At 41.5% G+C, this 25842-nt stretch overlaps 2 protein-coding genes across 7 annotated transcripts in view; one reads left to right on the forward strand and one right to left on the reverse strand.

The window, feature by feature from the left end:
• The window catches only part of flt1 (fms related receptor tyrosine kinase 1), a 35796-nt gene extending 26967 nt beyond the window's left edge, over positions 1-8829 (forward strand). For both annotated transcript variants that reach the window (XM_073488347.1, XM_073488348.1), the window contains exons 14-30: positions 400-546; positions 628-759; positions 1763-1869; positions 2346-2481; positions 2964-3068; positions 3168-3281; positions 3390-3478; positions 3896-3992; positions 4084-4181; positions 4277-4399; positions 4984-5095; positions 5297-5396; positions 5517-5622; positions 5765-5862; positions 6073-6142; positions 6251-6342; positions 6677-8829. In XM_073488347.1, the coding sequence (XP_073344448.1) occupies positions 400-546; positions 628-759; positions 1763-1869; positions 2346-2481; positions 2964-3068; positions 3168-3281; positions 3390-3478; positions 3896-3992; positions 4084-4181; positions 4277-4399; positions 4984-5095; positions 5297-5396; positions 5517-5622; positions 5765-5862; positions 6073-6142; positions 6251-6342; positions 6677-6845 (1895 nt within the window). In that variant the 3' untranslated portion in view covers positions 6846-8829. The remainder of the gene's footprint in view (positions 1-399; positions 547-627; positions 760-1762; positions 1870-2345; positions 2482-2963; positions 3069-3167; positions 3282-3389; positions 3479-3895; positions 3993-4083; positions 4182-4276; positions 4400-4983; positions 5096-5296; positions 5397-5516; positions 5623-5764; positions 5863-6072; positions 6143-6250; positions 6343-6676) is intronic.
• A 105-nt stretch (positions 8830-8934) lies between these two features.
• On the reverse strand, positions 8935-25326 carry pan3 (poly(A) specific ribonuclease subunit PAN3). Of its 5 annotated transcripts, none has more exons than XM_073488353.1 (18): positions 25201-25326; positions 23401-23522; positions 23172-23244; positions 23002-23072; positions 22695-22839; positions 22199-22416; positions 21710-21814; positions 21551-21608; positions 20920-21081; positions 20201-20317; positions 19830-19931; positions 18381-18546; positions 17972-18059; positions 17534-17673; positions 15487-15616; positions 12784-12848; positions 12562-12700; positions 8935-11416 (listed from the first exon to the last, which is right to left on the reverse strand). In XM_073488353.1, exons 1-18 carry the CDS (start codon positions 25307-25309, stop codon positions 11276-11278), a joined length of 2151 nt encoding a protein of 716 aa, XP_073344454.1. In that variant the 5' UTR covers positions 25310-25326; the 3' UTR covers positions 8935-11275. The 5 variants fall into 5 exon arrangements, with proteins under 5 accessions (XP_073344454.1, XP_073344453.1, XP_073344455.1 ...); XM_073488352.1 differs by lacking the exon at positions 25201-25326 and adding an exon at positions 24496-25148; XM_073488354.1 differs by lacking the exon at positions 25201-25326 and adding an exon at positions 25000-25138.
• Between the last annotated feature and the right edge of the window lie 516 nt (positions 25327-25842).

Consider the following 25842-nt stretch of genomic DNA (forward strand, 5'->3'; position numbering starts at 1 on the left):
GAGTTAGCAACTACAGTTTAGCAGCTAAAATGCTGATATGTTTCTCAGGAGGCGTTAGGTTACCCATGGTATAGTTGCACACTAAGGTCTTTCAGCAAACAGGCGAATGGTTGACACCATGACACACTTTGAATGACAGCCCCCTCATTTGTGTAATGGAGTAGAAATGCATGAAGAAATGTCAAAAGAAAATACAGAAAGAAGTAAGTTTGTGGAATTAAATAAGGGACATGTAAAAGGGAAAATAAAACAAAAACTAGAATGGCAGTCAGAGTGCATACCTCCGCACAGGCCAGTTTTTAAACATATTTAAATCTGCTAAAATCTGCATCGAATTGTACTCACTCATAGATAACAGCCTCCTAAATAGGATCACATTTTGTGTGTTTCTCCTTTCAGTTTTGGAGCCTCCAGTGCTGCTTAATAATTTGACAGATCTTACTGTCAACATCAGCAGCTCAGTGATCCTCAGCTGCCCCTCTGAAGGCGTCCCACCCCCAACTATCACATGGTACAAGGACGAACGAACTCTGTCTCAGGGATCAGGTAGAAAAAAGAAAGATATACCAAAAGCATGCAAACTGTTGTTGTTTTCTGGTGTCAAAGACTTTTTACCACCATCTTCAGGTATTGTGATATCACCAGAAGATGGGACCCTCCATATTGATCGAATCACAGGGGAGGACCAGGGCCTGTATACGTGCCAGGCCATCAATGAGAGGGGCTCTGCAGAGAGCTCTGCCTATATATGGGTCAACGGTGAGTATCTGTCAACTAGTAGTATTTTTCAAGCATCTGTGCCTTTGATTGGCTGTGTTTACTTCTTCTCAAAGATATGGCTCTTCCATATATGGGTACGTCTGAATGTCCATTGTTCTCAGTCCTTTAAATAGATGTATCGTCTGGATGTGCAGATGTATAGTGCAGTTATTCACATTGTTTTTATGGATGTAGTATTTATACATGGAGGTGTGTTGAGACAATTCTATTAATGGAAGAAGATACGTCTGTTTACCAATCTCTGGATAAACACTGATCAAAGAAGGTCTTAAGATAATCCCAATGTGGAACACACACACACACACACACACACACACACACACACACACACACACACACACACACACACACACTCATACGTCCGGTGGTGGCAGAAGAGACAGGCCACCGTGTGGTTCTGCTACACCCCCAGTTTGAGCACCCTTCCCTGGCAGGAGTGGTGGACGCACTTCCCGGTCCGGGTCTGGAGAGAGGAGTGGCTGTGTGTTGTGTTCTGATCAGTCAGGAAGGAAGCCGTCTCCCGTTTTTATTTCCTCTGGAAGGGCCCAGCCTGCATCCCAGCTCTGCACCGCAGCGAACTGGGCACCTCTAGTCTTTCAGATTAAAAAAAGAAAGAATAAATAAAGTTGGGATTTAATTAGGGGGATGGATGTCAGTGTTTATGGAATAGTGTGTGATGGTGAGAACACAGCGCCCCCATTTGGAAGGGTGGAGAAAAATCAAAACATAAACCACCTATAAAATGATTTATTGTAATTTTCACAAAGTTTCTCTGATTATCTCGATTTGGAAACAAACTGAAATTAATGTATTGGAATATCAGAGGTGCATTTAGGAATAATCTTTAATTACATTTACATTTATAACAACCACAATTAACTTCTTAAATTTTTTTCATTTGTAGAGGTAACATGCGCAAATCTAACCTAATGCAACATTAAAGCTGGTTTAGCGCTAATGTGTATTTCTGGTTTGTGTGCAGGTGCCTCAGGGGCCTCATTTCTGGAGATCCCCACGCTCACTTGTACCTGTGTGGTGGCCACTCTCTTCTGGCTTTTGCTCACGCTCTTCATACGCAAAATGAAACAGGTGAGAGGAAGCAAGAAAAAGCTGTTTACTGGTAGGATGAAACAAATTTACAGGACATGTTATCTTTCTTTTAACTGAACTGAGAGGTTTCACTATATGATATATGAAAATTCACATGTACCATTTTATTCAATAGATGTTTGGTTATTAACTGTCGTCTAGGTTTGATTTCTAAATAACATAACTCATAATTAAATGCTTTTTGGTGACATGATTTCAGATCTCATGTTTGCATTTTCAAAAACCTGCGCCCAGCTTTCTACAAAATACCAGAAACTACAAATCCACACTGCTAGTCTATAATTACTGGAGGTACCGGGCCTACACATTCTTATTAATGACTGAATAACCTCCACTTTAAAGGGCAGTAGTATTGTACATGGGTCTTACTTTCTTATTGCGTGCTTTACTTCTATCCTGCAGAACAGAATCTGTTTTAATGTTAACTTATCTTTTGTTTATTTTACAAAATGAAGCCCAACAACTCAAACACCAAAACCAAGTACCTGTCCATCATTCTGGACACAGGAGAGGGGCCAATAGAGGAGCAGTGTGAGAGACTGCAATACGACCCCAACCAGTGGGAGTTCCCCCGGGAGCGGCTCAAATTAGGTACACTTCTTTATTTAAAATTTTAGATACAGAATAGATGCAGAAAATGTATGTTTTTGTTTTTTTAGCCAGATTGATTTCAGCTGTGAAGGACATTGGGGCTGTAATGCTAACAATGGGAGCGAGGCAAGGTATTTAAGATCACATAACAGATACGAGGACTTTCTCATAGGTCTTATCAGATTATTATTGGGAGTGACTCTCATTCCATTAATCAGACTCTGTGTCTGTGTTGTCTGTGGAGGAGCTAATCAACTCCAGCAGGGGGTGTGTGAGCTGTGTTGACTGGAACTAATGAGCTCCCACTATCATCAGGGTGGGATACAATTAAATGGACTGTTAGTCTTCTCTTATCAGCGTCTCACGTCCGCAGTGGATGATAATAGTAATTAATAAAGTTGCTCAATTAGACACAAAAAACACTCTTCCCTTTTTGTCGCCCTGTCAGTCTCACCCACATTCTTTCTCTCCCTCTGTTTCAGGGAAACCTCTGGGCCGTGGAGCCTTCGGTAAAGTGATACAGGCGTCTGCGTTCGGTATAGACAACACCACCAGCTGCAGCACTGTGGCTGTTAAGATGCTCAAAGGTACAAGATCAGATCCCTGGTATTCTGAGAGCATAAATTACAATTCTGCACAAAAAGATAAGTGCCACTTTTCTTTCTTTTCTGCTCTGTGTCCACCAGAGGGAGCCACAGCCAGCGAACACAAGGCTCTGATGACTGAACTCAAAATCCTCAACCACATTGGCCATCATCTGAATGTGGTGAATCTACTGGGGGCCTGCACCAAGCCAGGAGGTGTGTGTGTTTTCCAAAATATATCTATTAATGTATGCACTGGTGATACTTATGTGTGTGTTTGTGCCCTCACGCTCATTCATCCTAACTATAATATATGTATTGCAGGACCACTGATGGTCATTGTCGAGTACTGTCGCTATGGAAATCTCTCCAACTTCCTGAAGAGCAAGAGAGAAGTGTTTGTGCACAACCCAGTGAGTCTACAGACAGAAGTAAAGATGGTGTCTTGATAGTCGTATTTTACACGAAACATGAGTCCACACATGCCTGTGTGCTCTACATTTCAGCCTCTTAACAGTTGAGAGAAAAACACCCCTTCGTGCTGCACGCAGTTACAAAATCATACCCTCAGAAACTCACTTCTGCAATCTGTTTGAGGTTTGAAGGTGTTATCAGTTCTCAAGCAGAACGTGTACTTCCTTAATTACTGCACACGTTTAGACATTACTAAAAACTGTGGCCTCAAAGGTAATTTTCACAGAGCAAAACATGTTAATGAGTTGCTCAACAAATCTCAACAGTTGGATTCCATCCTAACCTTTTAAAGTCCTAATTTTCACTCTCTGTCATACGACATTTGATAGCAATGAACTGATTTCTCCCCTTCTCAGTCGGCCGGAGGAAAGGATGGAGAGTCAGGTTGTGTCAGCCGCGTGTCTGACAGCCAGAGCAACATCAGAGCAGAGTTTGATGAGAGAGATGAGAAAGGTGAGACAGGAGCTTAGTGAACATTAAATATGTTTGTGCATGACCAAACTGCTTTATTAAATCCCCATGCTCGTTCTCTTTCTTCCTATAGATCCCAAATCTGCCTCAAACTCTCCGTTATTCCTGGAGGATCTCATCTCCTTCAGCTTCCAGGTGGCGCGAGGGATGGAGTTTCTGGCCTCTCGCAAGGTCTGATACTTGATGTGCATGTGTGTGTGCGGATGCAGGTACACATGTGTGATTCATTAATGTCCTTATTTGTGCTCTTTGTGCTCCTACATCAGTGTATTCACCGAGACCTGGCAGCCAGGAACATTTTGCTTTCTGACAATAAAGTGGTCAAGATCTGTGACTTCGGCCTGGCCAGAGACATCTACAAAGACCCCGACTACGTCCGCAAGGGAGATGTGAGTACACGTGGTTCAAAAATGCACCACCTGAGAAATATTTAATTTGCCTTTTTACAAAACGATAGATGACATCCCAAAAAAATGTGCCACTGAAAACAAAATTTGGGTGGTCAGTGAATTTTTTTCACTGTTTCACACTGTAAATAAACCAGCAGGAATGGCATTTTTGACTTGATATTTCAAATTTTTAAAAAAAGGGTTAGGATATTTCATATTTTAGGATTTCATTTCATTTTTAAACAAAAAAAATCAGATTAGTCATAAAAAACTATTACAAATTGGGTGTTTATTAAAATGTTCTATACCTATTTCACTGAGTCATTTATAAAATAAAGACATTTTGAAGACACTTTCTTAAAAGATACTCACTAGAGGCAAATAGGATTTATTATTTTTAAAATTTGTAGTTACTCATGTAACTGGACAATTATGCACAATGTGAAAATAAAATTCTCCCGACATTAACATGCTGCTTATGTTTTAGAAATATTAAACAATATGAACACAGTCAGCCAAACTTGAAATGTTTCCTCATGAGTGGACATTTGTAACCCTATTCCTGTGATCTGATTGGCTGACAGGCCCGCCTCCCTCTTAAATGGATGTCTCCAGAGTCCATCTTTGACAAGGTGTTCACCACCCAGAGTGACGTGTGGTCCTACGGCATTCTGCTGTGGGAGATCTTCTCTTTGGGTAAGCGACCCATCTCCCCATGTTTTTGCTCGAAACATAAACAGGAAGTGGACAAAATAACTGAAACACTATCCAATATAAAGCCCTGCAACAAATACTATGATCTGATACCTCGTGATCTTTACATTTTAAGACCGTGTTGATTCAATTCTTATACTGTTCACATGTTGAGGTAGTGACATGTGTGTGTTTGTCCAACAGGAGCGTCTCCGTACCCTGGACTCCAAATAGATGAAGAGTTCTGCCACAGGCTGAAGGGGGGAACAAGGATGCGAGCACCTGAGTACAGCACACCTGAGATGTGGGTTGATATGTTTTCAACACTGTTAGGGACATAGTAAAAACATGTAAATCATTCAGTGGAAGAGTGTGTGTTTTAAATAATAAATTAAACATTATACCTGTATGTTTGTGTGTGCAGTTACAGCACTATGCTGGCATGTTGGGAGGCCGGTCCCTCAGATCGACCCACCTTCACCAACCTGGTAGAGACTCTGGGAGACCTGCTGCAAGCAAGGGTTCAGCAGGTCAGGATTATATATAGATCTTACATCCTCAGACTTGTGATTTATTTATTATTTAATGTCTCTCAACATATGGAAAAGCTACACAAAAGACAAAGCTTAAAAGGTCTTAAAAATACCCTGATTTGTTCCTTTTCTTGAACAGGATGGGAAGGATTACATTCCTCTGGGATCTTTCAAGACTGCAGACACTGGTCGCAGTGAGACGTTCAAAGAAAACCCGCTTGCAGTCACAAACTTGAGGTAAAGGAACAAGAGAGAGAAAATGAAAACACTGTGCAGTTAGGCTGTCTGAGACAGCGCACCTCGCCTTAAAAAAAATGATCAGGACAGGTGCAGATGTGAAAGTTATGAGAGTAACTGATAATTTAATTAAGGAAGAACAGGAAACAGCTTGAGAAAGTAAAGACATTTTCAGCTCATTCTTTTAATTTGAATCCATGTTTTATCTAGTTACATGAGGGGAATGGCCACACTTCAGATTTTTGAGGAACTGCCCTGCGAGGAGCCAGACAGCCCTGAAGTAAGAAAACACCTTCACTTCTGCTTGCATGCACGCACAGGACGATACAAACATGTGAATGTAAAACCCAGCCTGATAAGCATCATGTTTGCCTCCTCTCTGCTTCAGGATGAGCAAAGCGACAGCGGCATGGTCCTGCCATCTGAGGAGCTGAAGCATCTGACATGGAATAACGGCACCAAGAACAGGAAGCTGAGCAGGTGGTGATATCTAATTGTTGACCTTTAAACTCCTGACTGGCCAAGACACCTTGTCATGGTGATGACAAGCAAAGATGTTGCACTGTTTTCAGTTGAATTCAAAGATTACAATCATTTCCTGTTGGTGAAACGCTGATTGCGTTTGGGGAAAATATGACTATTTTTAACAGGAAAGTATTTGTCATACAGACATTATGTGAAAAAGATGAGAGGATGTATAAAAGCAGGACACCGAAATAAATGACATAATTTAGGAACCAGTTAATTCATGAATGCAGTATGTTAACTAAACGCATAATAAGCAAGGTAATAACTCTTAATTTGTATGTTTTAGGTTCTTTTCCTTCGCTAAGTGCCGAGACAACCAGGTGCCTTTCCTGTGCAATGACATCACAGGTCTACGTGACGACGAGCCGTCCATCTTGCCATGTGATTGGGAGTCTGACGAGGACGGCTCCCCTCCTCCGGACTACAACTCAGCTTTTCTCTACCCCTCCCTCTAGCACCTGTCCTTGTCCAACTCTTTGATGGCTTCACACAGGGTGTTTATATTTTCCTGCTCGTCATTTTTAGTCAATCAGCTCTTTATTCTGCTTTTTAACCTTTTCAACTTTGCCGTTTGCATCCTCACTACCTCAGTATCTGCATGTATCCTTCTGTCCTCTTCTTCCCTCATTCCTTTTCCCTCCTTCAACCACACCTAAAGGACATTTCTCTAGACTCAACACAAAACCCCAGTATAATCTTGCATTACTACACATAACCCCTTCCAAGAGCAGCTAAGTATTACCCGATAGTACTTATCACACGCAGAATGTATTCACTGACCTACAAGTATTAGAGCTTATTGTATTGGTACCTCATGTGCTGAGCTTTGTAAAGAGGAACACTGCTGTATGAATTAATTGTTTCTCCTGCACGACTTCTATATGCTGGAAAAAAGTTATTATTATCCACTGAGTTATAGTTTATAGACAGGGTATATCGGTCTGTATTTATTTGAATGCTGTAATCATTTGATGGATGAGTCATCCATGTCTGTATCTGACCTTTCGTGAATGTAAATAAACATTCAGTTGCCAGTTTATTAGGTACATCTAGGTAAAACTAACAAAGTGTAACACAACAGCTCTGCAGTAACATTTAATTTCTCGAGGGTTATAATGTTCAGTTTTATTGAAACTGTTTTAGAGAGCTGCATCCCAGTAGTATCGAAATGTAATGTAACACGAATTACTGAGATTACTGTTCACTTTAATCAAACAGTTTCAACAAAAACAGTTGCAGTTGTTTACACTAGTTTTACCTAGATATGCCTCATAATCTGGCAACTGAATGTCTATTTAATTCTATATTGATTATCCTTTGATATAGAATCATAGAAGTCATTCAGGGTTGACAAAAATGTATAATTTATACATTTTCTCATGCTGGTTTCTTTTGCAATATGTTTTAATTATCCAGAAATATTGAATGCATAATCATGGAGTCAGTTTAGTGTCACCATTTTCCTCACCATCTGTTCTTTTTTCCCAAACCATCGGAGCTGAAATGATTATTGGATCGACAGAAAATTGTTAAATTTCAAGCTAGAAACACCAAACGTTCCCAACCTCCATCTTCTCAGTTGTGAGAATATGCTGCTTTTCTATGTCCTAGGTGACAGTAAATTGATATTTTTTTTAGTTTTAGACTGTTAGACTAGATATTTACAGAGATCGTCTTTTTTTCTTTTATCATTTTCTGACTTAATATAATCCGAACGAATCGCGGCAGATAAACTGTAAATGAAAAACAATCATTAGTTGCAGCCCTGCATTACATAAAACCAGCAGATACTGTAGATCTGCTACAAAATCAGTATCTAATCTAATTTTTGGTATTAAAGGATAAGTTAACCCACAAATAAAAATCAAAAACAGCATTGCAGCATTCTCCTAAACAACTGATTGATTAAGATTATGCTGGAAGAGCTGTATGGAGCCATTTTATGGGTTTATTTAGGTTATTTTTACATTTTAAAACAAGTCCCCATCTACTTAAGTTGTTCAGAAGAATTACGCAACTTGTTTCGCCATGAAGCTCCAGAAATCAACACAACTTCACACTTTCCATCGGCATGGGGATGAGTAGATAACGACCGACTTTTCAGTTTTGGGATGACTAATCCTTTAACATGCAATCTGTGTCTGGAAAGTGAAATCCAATCACTCGACTGCATTTACACGTTTCTTGTTATCCGGATACAGATTGCATGTTAACACTTTTTAAATGCGGTCAAAGCATCCCAGTCGACAGAGGATCGACATCTCAGGCATCTCATTTTGTAGGTTTGAGCCAGAACTACATCTAAACAGTTTCTAGTGTGACTTCAAGGTTTGTACAGCCTTGGTGAAGTGCATTTTATTTGCTTATATTTTTAGTTTTAGAGATGATTAATCGACGAATGTAACTGTAATTCATTAAATAACCCACATGTTGACCTTAGTGTTGTCTTTTTGCTTCTATAATGTGTTTAACAGTATAACTTTTACACATTAACAGCTGTCATCTTCCCCAAATGCAAAAAAAAAAGACAAGATCCAGCATGTATCAGTTTTGGTATTCTTTATTAAAATACTGCTGTACACACAAATATTGCAAAATTTGAGACAATGAACACAAGAGGGGCATAAAACATACTAAGATGGTGATTGTAGGTGTGTTGATGTGGGGGAGGAGAAGATGGTCGTCACTAATATTAACTGGAGTGTGTGTTATGATGTGGAAGATAGTGATATGAGCACTGACATTGTGTAGATCGAGTTGGGGGGCATCATGTGTGTGTGCGTCTGAAGGTGTGTGTTTGTGTGTGTTGAGGGTTTTCTAAAGCACCACATTCACCAAATATGTTTTTGTCTGTTCATTTCACTAAAACAGAGGAAGTAGTACATGATCTAACACAGCTGGCTCCCTGCAGGTTTGTTGCCCTCGAGTACAGACCATCGACTTCAGCCAAGACACCGCTCTCGTTTATTCCCTTTCATCATGATTTGTCTCATATCTGACAGTTTGGTTCGTTATGTGACCCTGTTGTTCTTCAGTCTTATGTCCGTACACATTCGCCACAAGCTACTGAGACCAAGACGAACTAATCGAGAGCAGTGGGTTGAGAGAGCTCGGATTGATCTCTTTGAAGCAGGTTCAGTCAATTTGATTCAAATCATCAGCGGAATATGACCTGTGCTTAAGGGCAACATGAAATCCCTCACAGCATGATCTCCACAATGTTAACTTCCTTAAAAAAAAACCTCAATCTGAAGACGTCCCACCCACTCCCACTGTAGCTCATCTATCTGACTGGACAGGGGGCGGCCAATGACGGCCAAACACATTCAATCATTGGGCCCCTCCAGCTGTTTGTCGTCCTGAGAGAAATCCAAGCCGTTCGAGTGAGTGCAACAGGCAGCAGCCACTGCTTTGTCTCCAGCACGTTTGTATATCACGATCTTTAAAATTCAAATAAAACAACAACAAAAAAAACTGTTGGTGCCCTGATCCTGTTCTCTCCTTCGCCCTCCACCCTTTCCCTAAACCCCTGCTGGAATTGGTCCACAGAATAATAAAGAATTGAATTGAGGCAATTGCCCTCCTGTTTCCCCACCATGCATTCCTGCACAATATCTGAGCAAAGAGAAAAACCAGCTAGAAAAATCACAAAAAGCGTCACTTTTTTCTCAAATGTCGAGGGGCCGAGATCCCCTGAGGGGAAGTGAAGTTTTGGATAAAAGCAGGAAGAGGGGAGAGTGACAGAGAGAAAGAGAAGGGGGACGTTGGTGGGATAGGAGGACGGGTGGGGGACAAAATAAGGACATTCCACAAAGAGGCAGCTGTGGCTCCACCTCAACAGAGGCCCCACCCATGGGCTACTCCCAAGTGCTGGACAGCCAAACCAGTATGACCCATCCTTGAGCAGTTCATGTCACCATAGCGTCCATTAACCGAAGGCGGTTGCTGCATACGTAACAAACACTTCGTAGACGGCATCAGGAGAAGACACCCCTTCCTCAGTGCCAACAAAAAAACACCCTTTACCCCCCGAAGACCCAGTCCATGCTAGCCCACCCACCCACGCATATGAGCCCGATGTTCCACAATCCTCTGAACTAAAATGTCAGAATCCATTAATTTTAATTCCAGTTTTAAGAACCCTTCCCACCCACCCAAGTGGTTTGTCCTTTCTGAAGGGGGAACTAACAACCAAGGCAAAGGTGGGCTGGCCTGTTTCATCAAACAGGTGCCATCCCGCAACAATGAATGCCTCGAGTGGTGCGTCCCGTCTCCTAGTGCGTCACAATGAAGGGGTGTGGTCTCCAGCCGGAAGTGAGACAGTCAATAGAAAAGCTGGATTTCTTTTGTTGTTTGTTTTTTTCATTCTTAGTCTGCTCTGGTATTTATGTCCATGTGTGTGTGTGACTTTAGCTCTCTCTGTACACCCTGTAGGCCACTCACACATATTCATAAAAATAACAAAAATTAACAAAAAAATTAAAATCTTAGTGCATCTTTTCTGAAAAATAAACCCCAATTGTAGAAATAAACAACAAAAGCAGGAAAAAAGTTCAAAAACTCATGTTTTGTTTCTCGTTTTGTTCCCCAAATCTAAAAAAATGTCCTCTTACTCGTTCGTCACAGCTTCCGTATTTGTCCTTTTTCGTTTTTTTTTTTCCTTTTGTTTTACTATTTTCAGCTGCGGGGTTTAGGAAAACTAAAAAAAATACACTTTAGAAAAAGCCTTCCTGGTGTCACAGGGTCAGTGTATGTGACTGAGGTTCACGAAGCCCTGCCCCGCTGCCTTCGCCATGCTGATGTCATCTCCGCGAGCCTGGTCCTCCCCTGTAGTGCAATAGTGTGCTCCAGGTCCGGGCAGTCCCGCCCCGGGCCGAAGAGGGCGCTACAGAGAGCCGGAGGCTGCAGCCTGCAGCTCCTGGAAGGTACTGTCGAAGCAGCGCTTCAGGTCCGAATAGGTCACAACCAGAACACTTTTCTCATCCCGAGACACCAGGCTGATCTTCTCAGGAACGCCCGCGTCCAGCTGTAAAAACACAACAAGAAATCAGTCAATAACAGAAAAAGCATTGCAAATTGAACATGATGATGGTTGATTTTAAAAGAGGACTTCATGGAATGATGAACTATTTAGTCAGAAAGTCATTTAGTAACTATTTAGATAATCAATGCAAGTCTTTTTCAGGCAAATAAATTGCCAAATGTTCTCCTTTTGTAGCTTATAGCTTTATGTGAGGATTTACTTTATCTTATGCTACACCAAACTAGTTTAGGAATACAACTAAAGAATTATCGATTAATCTGCTGATTATTTTGACTCTTAAATTGGTGAATTGTTTAGTCAATAAAATGTTAAAAAAAAATTAGGAAGAAAGGTTCATCACAATTTCCCAGAGCCCAAAGTGACATTTTCAATTTGTTTCTTTTGTCCAACAAACAGTTCAAGACCTTCAATTTACCATCATAAATGACAACGAAAAGTAGAAAATTGATCGATTATAACAAATAATTGTTCGTTAAAGCTCCGACTTTGAGGAAATAAAAAAGGACAGGAAGAGTTCTTATAGAACTACAGACAACCTTCTTTTTCAGGGATAAGCCTATGAAGCATATTTAATGTGTGAGTTTAATGTGGATATTCAAAAACATGTCGGTCAAATACTTGTGTGGTACGAAAGTTCACAGCTTTAAACAGCTTCACAGGTTGTTATAATACTCGTTTTATAAAGGGCTGCGTTAGCATATTACTTGGATTGGGCTTGTTTGTACATCCATGATGATTGTGCGCAAAATGCTGCAGTTTAACACACAGATCTGCTCACATACTGTATGTTTGTTAGCGATGGAAAGCAGAGAAGTGAAGTAGAAAATCACCAAACAAACTAGTTTAAATGTGCTGCAAGATCATTTCCGCTGCTCCTGCTCACAACCAGCTGGTAACCAAATACCAAATGTCACTGATGGAAGCCGATAATAGACCAACTTTTAATCTTTCTCTTCTGCAATCAGCTGGCAAATGCATGCAGGTTGCCAGTGCAAATGAAGCATGAACAGATGTTCTAAAAAAGATTTGCCACTTTGCATTCCTGACTTCATTACAGAGGACAACTCAGATTTCTGTATGTTCAGATATCATCAATAAAATAAAAAAAAAGAAGAAAGCTGACTGACTTTGTTGAGGCAGGAGACAATGTGGCTGAGGTCGATCCAGGGCGTCCCAGCTTCTGTCACCTGGTGAAACAGGTGATCCCGGAAAAGCTTCAACAGGTAGCGGTCGCCCGTCTCCGACCACGTCGGGTCCTTCTGAAACCTGATACACATAACACAAGGTCACAGAGTGGTAACAGAAACACAAGTCACAAACTGGCCGGTCTTTACACAAGAGCTACTCACTCTGGTCGCTCGTTGATGGTGCCCAGTTTGGCCAACAGGCGGAAGAGACGGCCATTTTGTACCTCCTGCAAATAAACAATGATTTATATTCAGACGCGAACATGTTTTAAAATACGATTCTTTGCCTTCATTGGACAGTCGGGGAGAAAGAAGGTATGACATGCAACACAGTTATGTTGCTTTACCCATTCATCTACCTGGGAGCTCCGGCAGTTCCAAACATTTTTTGAAAGATTAAGCAATCAGCATCCCTAAAGTAGAGATGCACAGATGGCACACTGCTGGAATTTAGTGAGGTTAAACCATAAACTTTAAACTCAAAAACCAGAGTTAAAATTTAGTTGGCACAAACTTTGAATTTGGCACAAAGTAGGAAATGATTGTGTTGATGGAGGCTGTGGTTTATCAGCAAACAAAACAAATCTACAGTCAGTATTAACATTGTCTTAGGGCTGTTGTGATTTAGATTTTCCAGCACCACAGCTGTAAAGAGAAACATATGCTATTGGGTATGTCAATAGGTTGGGAGATAAATAAAAATGCAAACAAGCAAATTAATGAATTAATGCAGAAGAAAGAGAAAAAGAGGAATTAATGAATTGAGAATTAGCACGTTTCTAATATCAAAAGGCAGAGGTGTACGTCATAATCCCTCCTTAAAAACGAAAGACCCCTTTAAAATAAGACTGCTAGTTATCCCTGCAGGGAACACTGTCAGAAACTGAAACCTCTGTCACTTGACTAACTGTCCATACATGGTGGTGCGCCCTGTTTTCTAACAGTTTCCAGAAGGCACTTCCTCCTTACTGAAAGTCAACCAGAAGAAGCTGCAATTTCTTCTAAATACATCTAGTTCTGTATGGAGTCTCTCATGATTATCAACAGTGGCCAGCTCCAACATCACTGATGAATCCAGTAATGTGTTTGAATGTGTTGAGAGCTAACTGCCGTAATATGGACACCTACAGATCAGATGAAAATATGTTTGGTTTTTTTTGACTCAACAACTTGAAGTTCACGTTTCACCTCTGCAGACATAATTTACTCCTGCCTCTCTTTTCTCCTCCTCCTCCTTTCTGCCTGTCTCACCCTGTCAAATATTTTATTTTATGGGGGGCCAGCATCTAGAGACCGTTACAGCTGTATCTGACAGTCACTTCCACATCGTCTTCAACACTTTGCAATAACGACTAAATGTGCATGAGGCATTTTTATTCAACAGCAAATCTCCAACCTTGCAATTACTTACATTTGAATTTGTGTAATATATTTACATTTCAAAGTAAGGCTGTGCAATATATCAAATACATTTTGATTTTAAAATACATCATGTACATCTTTAAAATGTGAATATTACAACGTGCACAAAAAGGTTATTTTCAGTCATAATGTGACGTAGATGATGGCTACGTTGGCTGTCTTGAGGTAAGACAGTCGTGACATGACGTGTGACATGACTGTATAAAATGGGGCAGAGCTTTCCGGTCTGAAAAGTGAAGAAAACGCAAAGCACCTAAAACCTGCATTCTCGACTGGTTGCAAAAAGAAGTCAGATAGTATGTAAGCTTATGAGAAAAGGAGCCCATTTCTCACTTAATTCATTACCTCAGCAAACGGTTTCCTAATAAGTTTAAGGTCTCGATGACTAGTATCAAATCTTCTTTAAAACAACATGATAAATTACTAATTAGTAAGACAAGTCACTACCACGGCGTGTCATCAAGTTCTCAGGATATCCTCCCAAAGTCCGCACTCTCAAACAAAGACGGTCACTTCGGGCCCCAGAAAAACAAGATGGCAACGACCGAAATGCCAAACTTAAGGCATTAAAACAGTAGTCCACAAACCCATGGATGATGTCGTGGTGGATAATTACACTATATGTGCACCGGTGGTTAACATGAATTTCTTACCTCAAGCCAGCAGCTTTACATAACAGTAGGGCAATGAAGCAGCCACCATGACAGCCCTACGACACTTCACATGAAATCTTACAACATGCTACGGTTGAGTCAGTTAGGACTGATAAAGGACCCAACACACACATTGTGTTCTTCACACATTTATGTTTGTAAAATTGGTGTTTTGTGTTTCAAAAAGTTTTAAAATCTTAAAGACTTGTCAACAAATATGCTCACAAGGCAAATTACCAACACTGCTACTACTCCCTGTGCACAAATACACATTCAGCTAACACATATAGCAGAGATGGCCTGATAAACAGGAGACAAGCTCCTCACCAGCACAGATATCAGCAGATCACAAGCCGGTTTTACCAGAAAAGCTACTTTGTTTTTCAGGGCCCACTGCTCTAATCTTCAGCTGTTCTCTGAGGAGGAGGTAAAAACATCAACACAAACTACTTTGTTTGGTGGATGTGTACAGAGTCGGGTCATAAAGAGGAAGTTGGGGCTTTAACGAGAAGAAAGATGAGGTGAGGGGTTGTTTCACACATTCACACTCTAACATGGGGAAACTAAATTCAAGACGAGACTGAAGCCTACAATATACCATAGAACATCCTGTGTGTACACAACTTCCCTCTTAGCTCACCAAACCAATGCCCTTTTTCCGGCCCCAACCCAAGAATATCAGCCTGATGATAGCACGACTGAAACGTGTATTCTCATGCACGTTTTCAGTCTCACCCCTTGAGTTTTTGAAAACAATCCCTAAACCAAAATGTAGTGCTGCTTCGTGTACCTTGGCCAGGTCCTCCTCAATGACATCATTCCTCATCTGCGATGCATCCAGTTGTGTGTAGAATCGGGCTCCAATCATCGGCATAATGTCATTGACACTGCGCAGGCGAGACTGTTCAGTCAGCAGATAACTGCACAAAAACATCAAAGTTCAGGTGAGTGGGAAAGGCTGCAGTGCAATAACACCAACACTCAAGTCAAAGCAGCCTTTTTGTGGGTAACCAAATTCTGCCCTACTCGTGTGCAAAAGGCAATAAAGTTAACACTGCTACGACTTGAAAGGTTGAGCAGTTTCAGACACATTTTAATAGGTCGACTATGGATAAGTTCCAACACTGTCGGACAGACCGAAATAATCTTGTATTTGCTGCTGAAATGAAATTGTGGCTGAAACTGATCTGAAAGTTGTGTTAATAAATGATCATTTCAGTGGTAAGCAAGAGAATGTGCAGGAGTTCTTCTCACTGTTATCAAGTTTCACCTTCCACACATTTTTGTTTGCAGAGATTTCTTTAAAAACATACAGTATGTTAACAGCACTGTCAGTGTAAAGCCTGAACCTTCATGCCTACTTAAACTGGCAATAGACGTTTAGAAGTTTTCTGCTTCAATGTATCATTATAAAGTAAATGTTGATCAGACAATGTAATGGATAAAGAATAATAAACCATCTGCGTTTACATTAGTTCCCTTTAAATCTCACTATCACTAAACAATCCTGTCTGCTACGGGCACGTGGTCACCTGGGAAACGAAAGGTTTACTGGCGTCCACATCTATCATAGACTGAATTATTGAATAAACTAAACTTTTTGTCCTGTGTTGTTGTTATTTGCGACTGAGAAACAGAAACAATACATTTGTCTTTGCAACAGTACCGCCAACATTAATATCACTTAGAAACGCTAAGGGGGAAGCATTGTCTGTTGCTACCTTAAATTGAGAGCAACCTGGAATTTACATAGATTTTGTTGGCCACTTGGTAGCTATAAACATCAGGTGTAAACTCCAACACATATTGGAGAAATACGGTGAATAGACCTTCTTCACTGCAGCCAGTTTGGCGTGAATTAGTAGGAAACGACAGGTGTTACTAATGACAATAATGACAGTTCTGTTCCATTTATGTGAGCCTAAATTAATGTGATTAGTAACACCTGTGTCTACCTACTTTTTGATCTCAAAAGGGCTGCTTTGAAAACATTCTATTGTTGGAACCGAGCTCAGAAGAAACAAGTCAGAGGCTACTGACAAAGTGTGAATTTGCCTTCGACTTCGCACTTCTAGATTGAAATAACTGGAATCTTCAGACTGATTCTCAGCTCCTCCCTCACAGAATACGTTTGTACGGTTCCATTCATAAATCTATACTAACTTTTTCTTGCAAGAAAAGTAACGTTAAATAACATCCACTGCCGATGTTTCTGTCTCAAATACTGTATACAAAGTGCTGTGGACATTATCTTCCAAATATCTCAAGTGCAGATGAAGCAACTGCCGATGCAACTACCATTATGAACAACATAAGTGGTGTGGGTGGCTGATTAGTCAGTCTTAGTTCTTGGAAATAGTCAGATATCAGATATGCAGTATATCCGAGTGATGTAGACACTAAAATGGTTTCAAAACATGCTGACGAATGTAGTTTGCATTCTAAACTTTGCCTAAATCGTAATTTGAGGTTCCATGCTGATTATTTTTGGCAATATTAGGTGTGAAACTGGGGGTTTTTGCACCTTCTTAATACAAGGCTTATCACAACTTCTTCACAGACATCCTGGGCTGACATATGTTATAATTAGGGGCATAGTTACAGCCTTGATACAGCATTACTGCCACGCAAACACAGGATTACGTCTTTTTGGCCAGAGGAAAATTAAAGAAGCTGTTGCAAACAGGTGCGGAGACGGGGGGACTTTACCAGAACTTTCCCGTTAGCCAGAGATAAAAGATCAATGTCCTAAACCTGAGCTGACGGAGGCGGGTATTAGGTTGATTTTGCACAACATTTTACAGGTGGTGTCTGAAATGCTGCACTCGCTTTCTTACAGAATGAGGTTCTTGAGGTCTGAAGAGTAGTTGATGGACACCAGCTCCATGGCCTTCTGCAGGTTCTCCCTTTGAATGCCAGCCAGGGAATTACACGCCAACGCCAGCACCACCTTGCCCAGCGACACTAGGTCTGCTTGCTACAGAACACAAGGCACACATGACAGGGAAATACATATACAACTCATAAAGTCCCGTTTTTAAAAGAGCTTTAAACACGCATGCAGGAGATGTTAAGCAGATCCACCACTTCTTCTGTAAGGTATATTTACAGTGCATTCAGAAATCCAGACCCCTTTACTTTTTTCACATTTTATTATGTTGAAGCTTTATGCTAAAATCGTTATTTCCCTCTTCAATCTACACTTAATACACCATAATGACACTTCTGAATGCACTGAATGTGTAGTTGACCACAACCTGCATCATAGGAAGTACCTGGTACTGTGGCATTAGGGCAAGATGATTTGTCTGGCTGTTGTCAAAAGTTAAGACATCAAACACCCCAACACAGTTCACCCGTAACCTGCAGAGACAAGAGATGATGACTGTCAACAGTTTGCAGAGCTTCACAATTCAAATTTTTTGAGTGAATAGTGGTCTTGGGTGTGCACAACCACACAGTTGTGAGGGGAAAAGGGAAGCCTGAACTGAAAATACTCTTCTGCTTTTAATGCATTTACAGTTAGCAGTCATATCTACACTTTCTGAACCTCAAATTGAAATTCATGCCCTTCAGTACACTACCATTTATGGTTATATGCAACAGGCTCTTATCAGCAACTAATTGACCCATGCTGAGCGATGTCTGCTGAGGCATTATATATGTGTGTGTATGTGTGTGTACCTGGTCTTGCCAGTGATAAGAATCTTGCTGGGGTCCATGACACGGCAGGCCAGGCCGGCAGTGTGGATGGTGCGCAGGGCCGAGCTGAGCTGGACGATGTAGGCCCAGATCAGAGACTCAGGGAGCAGGCCTGCGTGCTGCCTTGGCGGGGGAGGTTCATGTTGCCCTGTACATGAAGACATATCTTATCACACATATGCAGCCACAAGGGTTAGAAAATTTCTGCTGAAGTAAACCTCAAACCGTCATTAACTTCCTTGGCAATCTTTTCCTCAGGCAAAAGCGGTCTGTCACAGTTGTGATGTCAGTATGACACGTCATTTTCAGTCAAAACAACCGCATTCCACTTATTGATTAATCTGCAGATTATTTTCTCAATAAATCAAAGGTTTCCATAATGTCTGCTAATGGGGAAAAATACCCAGCCGATTTACAAAAGCCCCTATTTTGTCTCTCCAACAGTCCAAAACCCAAAGATATTCAGTTTATACTCATATAAAAAGAAATCCTCACGATTGAGAAGCTGGACGTTTGCCGTTTTTTTTTTTTAAGCTAAGCCATAATGACAAATGTATTATTTTCTTAAAAATGGTTTAGATGGCAATTCAAATGATGCAGATACCTTTTTTGTCTATTGACCAACCACTTTAGCTCTAGTATGAACAACATGAATGAGAGGAAATTCACCTCACTGCTCTCAGAAATCCTGTTCCCCATCAGCTCAGAACTTTTTCTTACTTGTAACACCCTGCAACTCTTATCAGAAACAAAACGCTGGGTAACATTTGTCAGAGGAGTGTAAGGGTGTGTATTACCAAGTAAAAGCCACAACTTCACACCGAAAATACCACAGATGGCTGAAATGTCTGTTTCCCCTAAAGGCCCATCACAATGAGGTGCACACACAAAGCATTTTTTAGTATGTTTCTCCATGCAGTTCTGCACAGTTCATACATTATTGTTTATCATCAGTGTTTGCTACAGACTAAACAGAGCCCAGGGTCTAAATGGTTTTGCTTCCTCTGTCTGCATTCCTGTAGGTAGGCCATACAGCACCTGCCCTAGGATCAGTTTCAGCCACAGTTTCCTCCAAGTCCCCATGTCTCTCTTGCACAGACACACACATTAACTGTCAAACTAGGACACATCAGACTCCTAACACATCCACCAGAGTAGTTTCAGACCTTTGAGTTGCTTGGAAAAATTGTCTCTATTGTAACTCAACCAATTATTTCATTCTACACACACAACTGAGCCCATCACGTGTCAGATGCGAGCATCCCGCATGCGATGCAAATGTGAAAAACACACCCATATAGATCGAGGCGGATGACCTAATTCGCAAACAAGTAAAAACAAACTCGAAATGTGTCAAGCAGAGGGGGATCAGAGGTGATGATAAGTTTATTTCTGCTGCTTGAAGGAGGAAGGGAGGTAAAACCAACTCACCCCACTTCCTCTTGGTAAAGTACGAGTCTGCTGCTGGGTCATTGAAATGTCTGCTGAACATGGTTTCTGCACCCGCATGGAAGTCATAGGAGAACACCAACGCTAAGGCAAAAAGATGGAAATGGAAAGAGTTAGAGTTCGGTCCTGCATTATCATCCCTAAAGTGTTTACCATCATGAGACAATCAAAAGGATTAAGTACAACAGCCAATTAAGTACTTCATTGCTCATGCTAACCTTTAAGAGCTAACAAAGCAAAACTTTAGCGACAAATAACCACCGTAGATGGAGCACGATTCCAATACTGATGCAAAGAAGTACAAAAACAAAGAATAAAATATATACAAGTCCTGCACATGACGGTACACTCACAGTGATCTCCAAAGGCCTTTGTGGTGAAGACCTCCCTCAGTGTTACAGAGTTTGAGTGCTGAATCTTCTTCCACATGTCCACCAGCATCATGCACTTGGTGTTAACAAGGCGGAAACCTGGACACATTTTCAAGATAAATAACAGACATATAGGGAATTAGAAATAAACAGGGATAATTTACACAATCCTGTGCCACCTTAAAATATGATAACAGCAGCCCGGCAACACATGCATTTCATGTTTATTGTCCTGCACTGCTCATCAACAATAAAGAATAATATAGTCTGTCTGTCTTCCCAGCACAACATCAATGCATTAATTTTCTTTTAAAAAGTAATCCAATGTTAATGTCTTTACAAACAATAAGATGACTGCTTATTGAATTTTTTGCTGAACAAACGATCATGCCAGAAAACCGGTTTCAACTGAACGATTATTCCAATACGGCAATTTTTTTCCAATGCAATTTAAGTTGCTTCCAATACATTTTCTGAAAGTATGCGTTACTTTGGTTCATTGAGTGTAATAACTTTTTAAAATACTGAAACACTTCAGAAGCACGCATTTATCTCATCCTGCTGGTTGCTTTCTCACTTCGTAAATAAAGTCATATTGAGAGATAAGTACACGCTTCCATCATTTGTCACATTGGCTATTTTGGTTGAGAGACGTGTTGATGCTTCTTTGAAAAACATTTGCTCATCGTCACATTTCTAACCATGTATCCTCCGCAGGCAGTAAGGCAGGTCATCCTTGCTGTTGACAGCCTTGTAGCAAGAGGTGATGTAGCTGAAGTTGCTGGTCTTCTGCATGCGGTTTGGTGGGGGGAGGGGCTCGAGGGGGAACAGGCTGTGGTAGCTGTCCACCTCAGATGGTACATCTGCCAAAAACAGAAGCAGTTTCAACCTACAGCACAAACAACTTAGAATCTAGGTCATAGCCCATATGAAAAATTATTAATACTAAATCCAAACATACATCATACATTTCCTACACAGTTTGGTCTCATATCATATCATAATGTCATTTCACCGTTCACAGCTGAAACCCACTGCGTGACAGACACAGAAGAAAAAAAAAATGTGGGTAACTGGAAGCCAAACACCAAAAGACCACAAACATATTTTAAAACCCTTCCGCACTAACATGACGAAATCAGTTCCACAGAAACGCCTTAGTTTAAGTAAGCAATGCAGGTTTGTTTACATGCAAACCAACAACAGAGCACCAAAAAAGTCTTTTTTCATGAATTATAAAATGGTTTTAAAGCCTGCCTCTTTCTGCTGCACACACAAAGTATTGGCATTGAATAACAACCATTCATTGTGACGAAAGAGAAGACCCTTTACCTGGGTTCTCTGAGTGGTCAATCTGTGCCATGGTTATCAGATGTCTGTTTATCAACTCCTGAAGGAGAAATAAGAGGGAATCACATCAGACATTACACCTCCAGAGAAGAGGAAAGGGTAGATATTTAGTGAAAAGGAAAGAGGGCGAGTGGGAAGTACCTGTCTGAGTTCATCAGCCATGAAGAAGGACGGGGCGTTGGCTTTCGGCTGCATGTAAGCCACATGGGGTGCCGTGGGGGGATAGATATGGTAGGTAGGAAACACCTGCAATGAAACCAGAAAATGACAGTTTCCCATTTATTGAGAAATGAAAACCTGTGTGATCACATGTGTATTGTCTTTTTAACTATAAGCTCACAGCTACACAAATGGATATGATGAAACAAAACTCTGACTAAGATTTGAGGCGATCGTTAAAATGATAACACAACGCCATATGAAGCTGGATTATAACCGATAGTTGGCCCAAATGACTGTTTTCTTTTTTTAAAGATACGCAGTGTTTCCGCTGGTCTGCATGAAAAAACAGCAGATTAAAACTAGATAGATTTTAATGCAGTTTGGTGCGTGCGGTTAGGACTGTTGTCTTTCACCGCTTTAGTCTGCAAGAATTATCTGACTGAAATACAGAGTTTGTGTGACACATACCATCCCTGCCATCGGTGCTGGGGTGTTGTCTGTGTAGAAGTAGGTGGTCCCCCCTACAGTCTCTTTCTGGATTATGTGAGTGCCCTGGTCCGATGCGGTGGTGGGCACCATGTAGTTGGCAGGGTTTGGGGTGTGACTGCGACGGCGAGGAGCAGGTGAGGTGTGTGGTGTAATTTTTGGGGAGTGGAGAGGAGAAGAGCCCGCAGACAGAGACATGCCTAACATCAGAGACAAAGAGAAACATTGCTTTAGGAAAGGACATGCTGCATTCACTGGTGCAAACGTATAAAATGTCTGAGAAAACAACAGCGCCTGAAGTGGTCTGCTTTTGTTTCATCAGTAGCACTATATGCAAGCGGGAATTCCCAAACTTGCTGAACTATACAATTTGAGAGTTAAGATGGAAAACAAAACTGAGTCATGTATAAAGTAGGGAAAGGCAGCTACAGCAGGGTGATTTCTCAATTGGTAATGCTGCAAAAAAAAAAAAACTCACCTGGAGCCAGTGCAGCAGCTGTGGAGCTGCTGAGGCCAGGATGTGGGAAGATAGGTGAGGGGAAGGCCTGGACAGTGGACTGAGCCATGGTGGCCATACGTGGAGCTCCCTTAGGGATGAACTCACTTGCTGTTGGGTTAGGAGCCTGATAGCAAAGAGACAAACATGAAATCTACCTCTTGGAAATACGAAAATGGACATCAATCCAAGTTTGGTTCAAAGTATCTGCACATACAAAACAGAACTGAACTTTAAAAGGAGCTCAGAAATAGTTCACTGTCTTTGAACGAGATGCTTGTATGCTCACCTTTCTCCTTTGGGAAATGCTAAGAGCACCAAAATCACTGAACAGTGAGGATGTCGGGGAGTTCACTGGTTCTGTGGGAGACCAAAGAGAGTGCGAGGAGTTGAGCAGTGGCACTTTGATGAATGAATGAGTGCCGAGTACTGCTCCACAGAGCTCTGTAAGAGTCTTACCATGAGTGCTGTGGCTGAAGTTCTTGGCACCATCGTTGAGGAGACTGGGAGAGCTGCTGCTGGTAGTCATCCGCTACAGAGAGCAACATCAACAGAACAACTGAAGGCACATGTTTATCAATGGATTACTGCCATATATACCTATAGCATCAATGTGACCACACTAACATAAACTTTGAAACTAGTTTTTGTGTACATAGACTATACTGGGCATCTACAGCTTCCCAACCTGCATCATTGAGTATTTAGACTCCGCTGGGCTCCCAAACCCATTGACCCCAATAAAGCTGCTGCTGAAGTAAGAGTTGGTAAGATTGGCATCGCTCAGGGTTGCTCCCTCCATCCCTGGGACTGTGGATGACAGAAACAAAAGTTTAGCAAATACTAACTACAGCGAGAGTGTTACTACTGAGAGATAGTTCTGTTTATGAAAAGGGACCAGAAGGTCAAGTGTGCATGGTAATGACAGCACTACTCTCTGCTTAACCAATCAGAGCTAATTACAAATCATGTAAACAGTTCCAGCAGTGCAGAGTGAGCCACTACTACAGCGTGCCGCAGGGCAATATCCACCAGGAGTATCAGTGACTAAAGTTTTTAACAACAATTACGGTGTTCTTTGGTTTCAAGTTACGGTGGACGTGGTTGTCTTCGGAGTTGCATGTGAATGTTTGGTGTTTTCTGTTTGCATACGTTGGAAAACACGACAACACAACGTAAAAACAATGCTCCGCGAGCAACTAGCGTGGCTACGCTAATGTTAGCAAACATTAACTTATAGCACATCTGAGCAGCAACACTACAGTTCACATGTACAACATTTAACTAGAGGTAACTATCGGCGTCTGTACTAAAACAGATAACGCCTACCTGAAGGCAAAGCCAAACACATTAAAGTTTGTTAAAGCGGTCAATTTAACGCTAGGTTAGCTAACGCTAGCTGGCTAGTTAGCTACACTAGCTAAGTTTAGTGGGTCGCGGATTTCTGCCCACTCACAGCTGTCATAGAAAACAGCAGGCCTCCTCCGTGCAAGCTGCAACAGCATGGATAATGTTGTGTTGTTAAAAAGCACAACTAATACCACCTGAAGACAAAGCTATTCACAAGACAGCTAAAAAGCACAAGCTGTGCTAGCTGCATACAGAAGACTGTGGATCATGTTTGGCAGCTAAATGTGAGTTTACCCACGTTGTTTTGGGGTAACGCTGAAGAGGCCTCAGTGAATCCTCGGGCTAAATTTTAACAAAGCCCAACCAGGCCCAAAAGTAAAGTCACAGTCAGGCACCCCGTGTGAGGCCTTGTCCAACTGTAATTGTTACTCACTGGTTAACAGCTGTCCCTCCAGAGACGTGCCTGCAGGCCCCAATGTTTCGGCCTTCTTGGGCACACCGGTCCCCCCGCTGCCCGGACAGGCCGCCGCGGAGCCACCGAGGGAATAACCCGCTGGCGTCCCGCCACCCCCGGCCATAGACAACGGGACGGGGCTACCGCCGCCACCGTGCAGCGGCAAGCTTGCCATGGACGGATCCTCGTGCAGGAACTGACACTCGTCTCCATAAAAGCAGGTTTTGTCTTTCGCGTAATATCGGCAAAACTTCACCTTGACATTGGGTATCCCGGCACCCCCGAGCGGAGCAGCTGAAGCTGGGAGTCCACTGTTCATGGCACCGCTGCTGCCGCCGCCGCTGCTGCCGGAAGACACTCGCACATAGAGAGACGCAGATAGCTAGCGAGCTAGCCAGCTAGCCTGCAAACAGTTTCCCCTTAAAGGTACGGATTAATATCGCTTCAGCTGCTGGAGATCACTTGTTACGCTACAGTACTCACATTATAAGGCTACGATGCATTTTGGTTCACGAAAATATCATTGCATGCGCCTGAATCCTGGTCGTCGTTGTTGTCGCTATCCATGCAGCTGCCCTCTTCGCAAAGTAGCCTGTTGTTGTTTTTTGCTCCCAGTCAGGCTGCTCTGCTAGAGACCAGCTAGCATAGCTTTGCATTGTGGGTACATCGCTTGGCAGCACTTACCTGCTGCAAATGAAGCTGCAAATTGAACTTGCAGCGCTGTGGTGTTATTGTGATGCAAACAATCTCCAAGTTTGCAGGATCGGTGCTCCTCAGATGTGCATTCAGCCATCAGCTGGGGTTAAAATCAGAATGACATTTACTGCCAAATAAACTCAACCTGAGCAGATTACTGCTGCATGTAGTACTTTATATACACCTGCACAAAATGCATGAGCATAAAGCACAAAGAGATGGCGACAAGGTGGAGTAAGTTTAATTTAAACTTAAAAAATAAATATTTTAAAAATATGCATACAGCACAAGAGATGTCAAATCATGACTCTTCTGTTTGAAAACACAAAAAAGGATCGCACCTCTCTTTATAAATATTTGTATCACTCCTATATTTTCTTATAAACACCATAAAAGACTTTAAATGTGACTTCATAACGACTTCACTGCACATGATTGTATTTATAATTGATTTTATTATCTCCCAAAACGTCATACACTACTCAAAATTAATTAGGGATGTGGGTGCATATATGGATATGCCAATAAAAACACAAATGACATATTCAGACACCTATTGAGTAGTGTAATATTCCCTTGCGACATTAAAATTAGTTTCCTGCACATTCATGATAAGTTGTCGGCCTTGCC

The sequence above is a fragment of the Pagrus major genome, chromosome 19 (genome assembly GCF_040436345.1).
Source record: "Pagrus major chromosome 19, Pma_NU_1.0".
NCBI lineage: Eukaryota > Metazoa > Chordata > Actinopteri > Spariformes > Sparidae > Pagrus > Pagrus major.

Coding starts and splice junctions, on each gene's coding strand:
- pan3 (XM_073488351.1), bottom strand. CDS start 24,835: ATGAACAGTGGACTCCCAGCTTCAGCTGCTCCGCTCGGGGGTGCCGGG. Junction 21,815..22,198: donor CAGCACCGATGGCAGGGATG/GTATGTGTCACA, acceptor GTTTCATTGCAG/GTGTTTCCTACCTACCATAT. Junction 11,417..12,561: donor TTGTCTCCTGCCTCAACAAA/GTCAGTCAGCTT, acceptor GTGTTTTTACAG/CTGGACGCGGGCGTTCCTGA.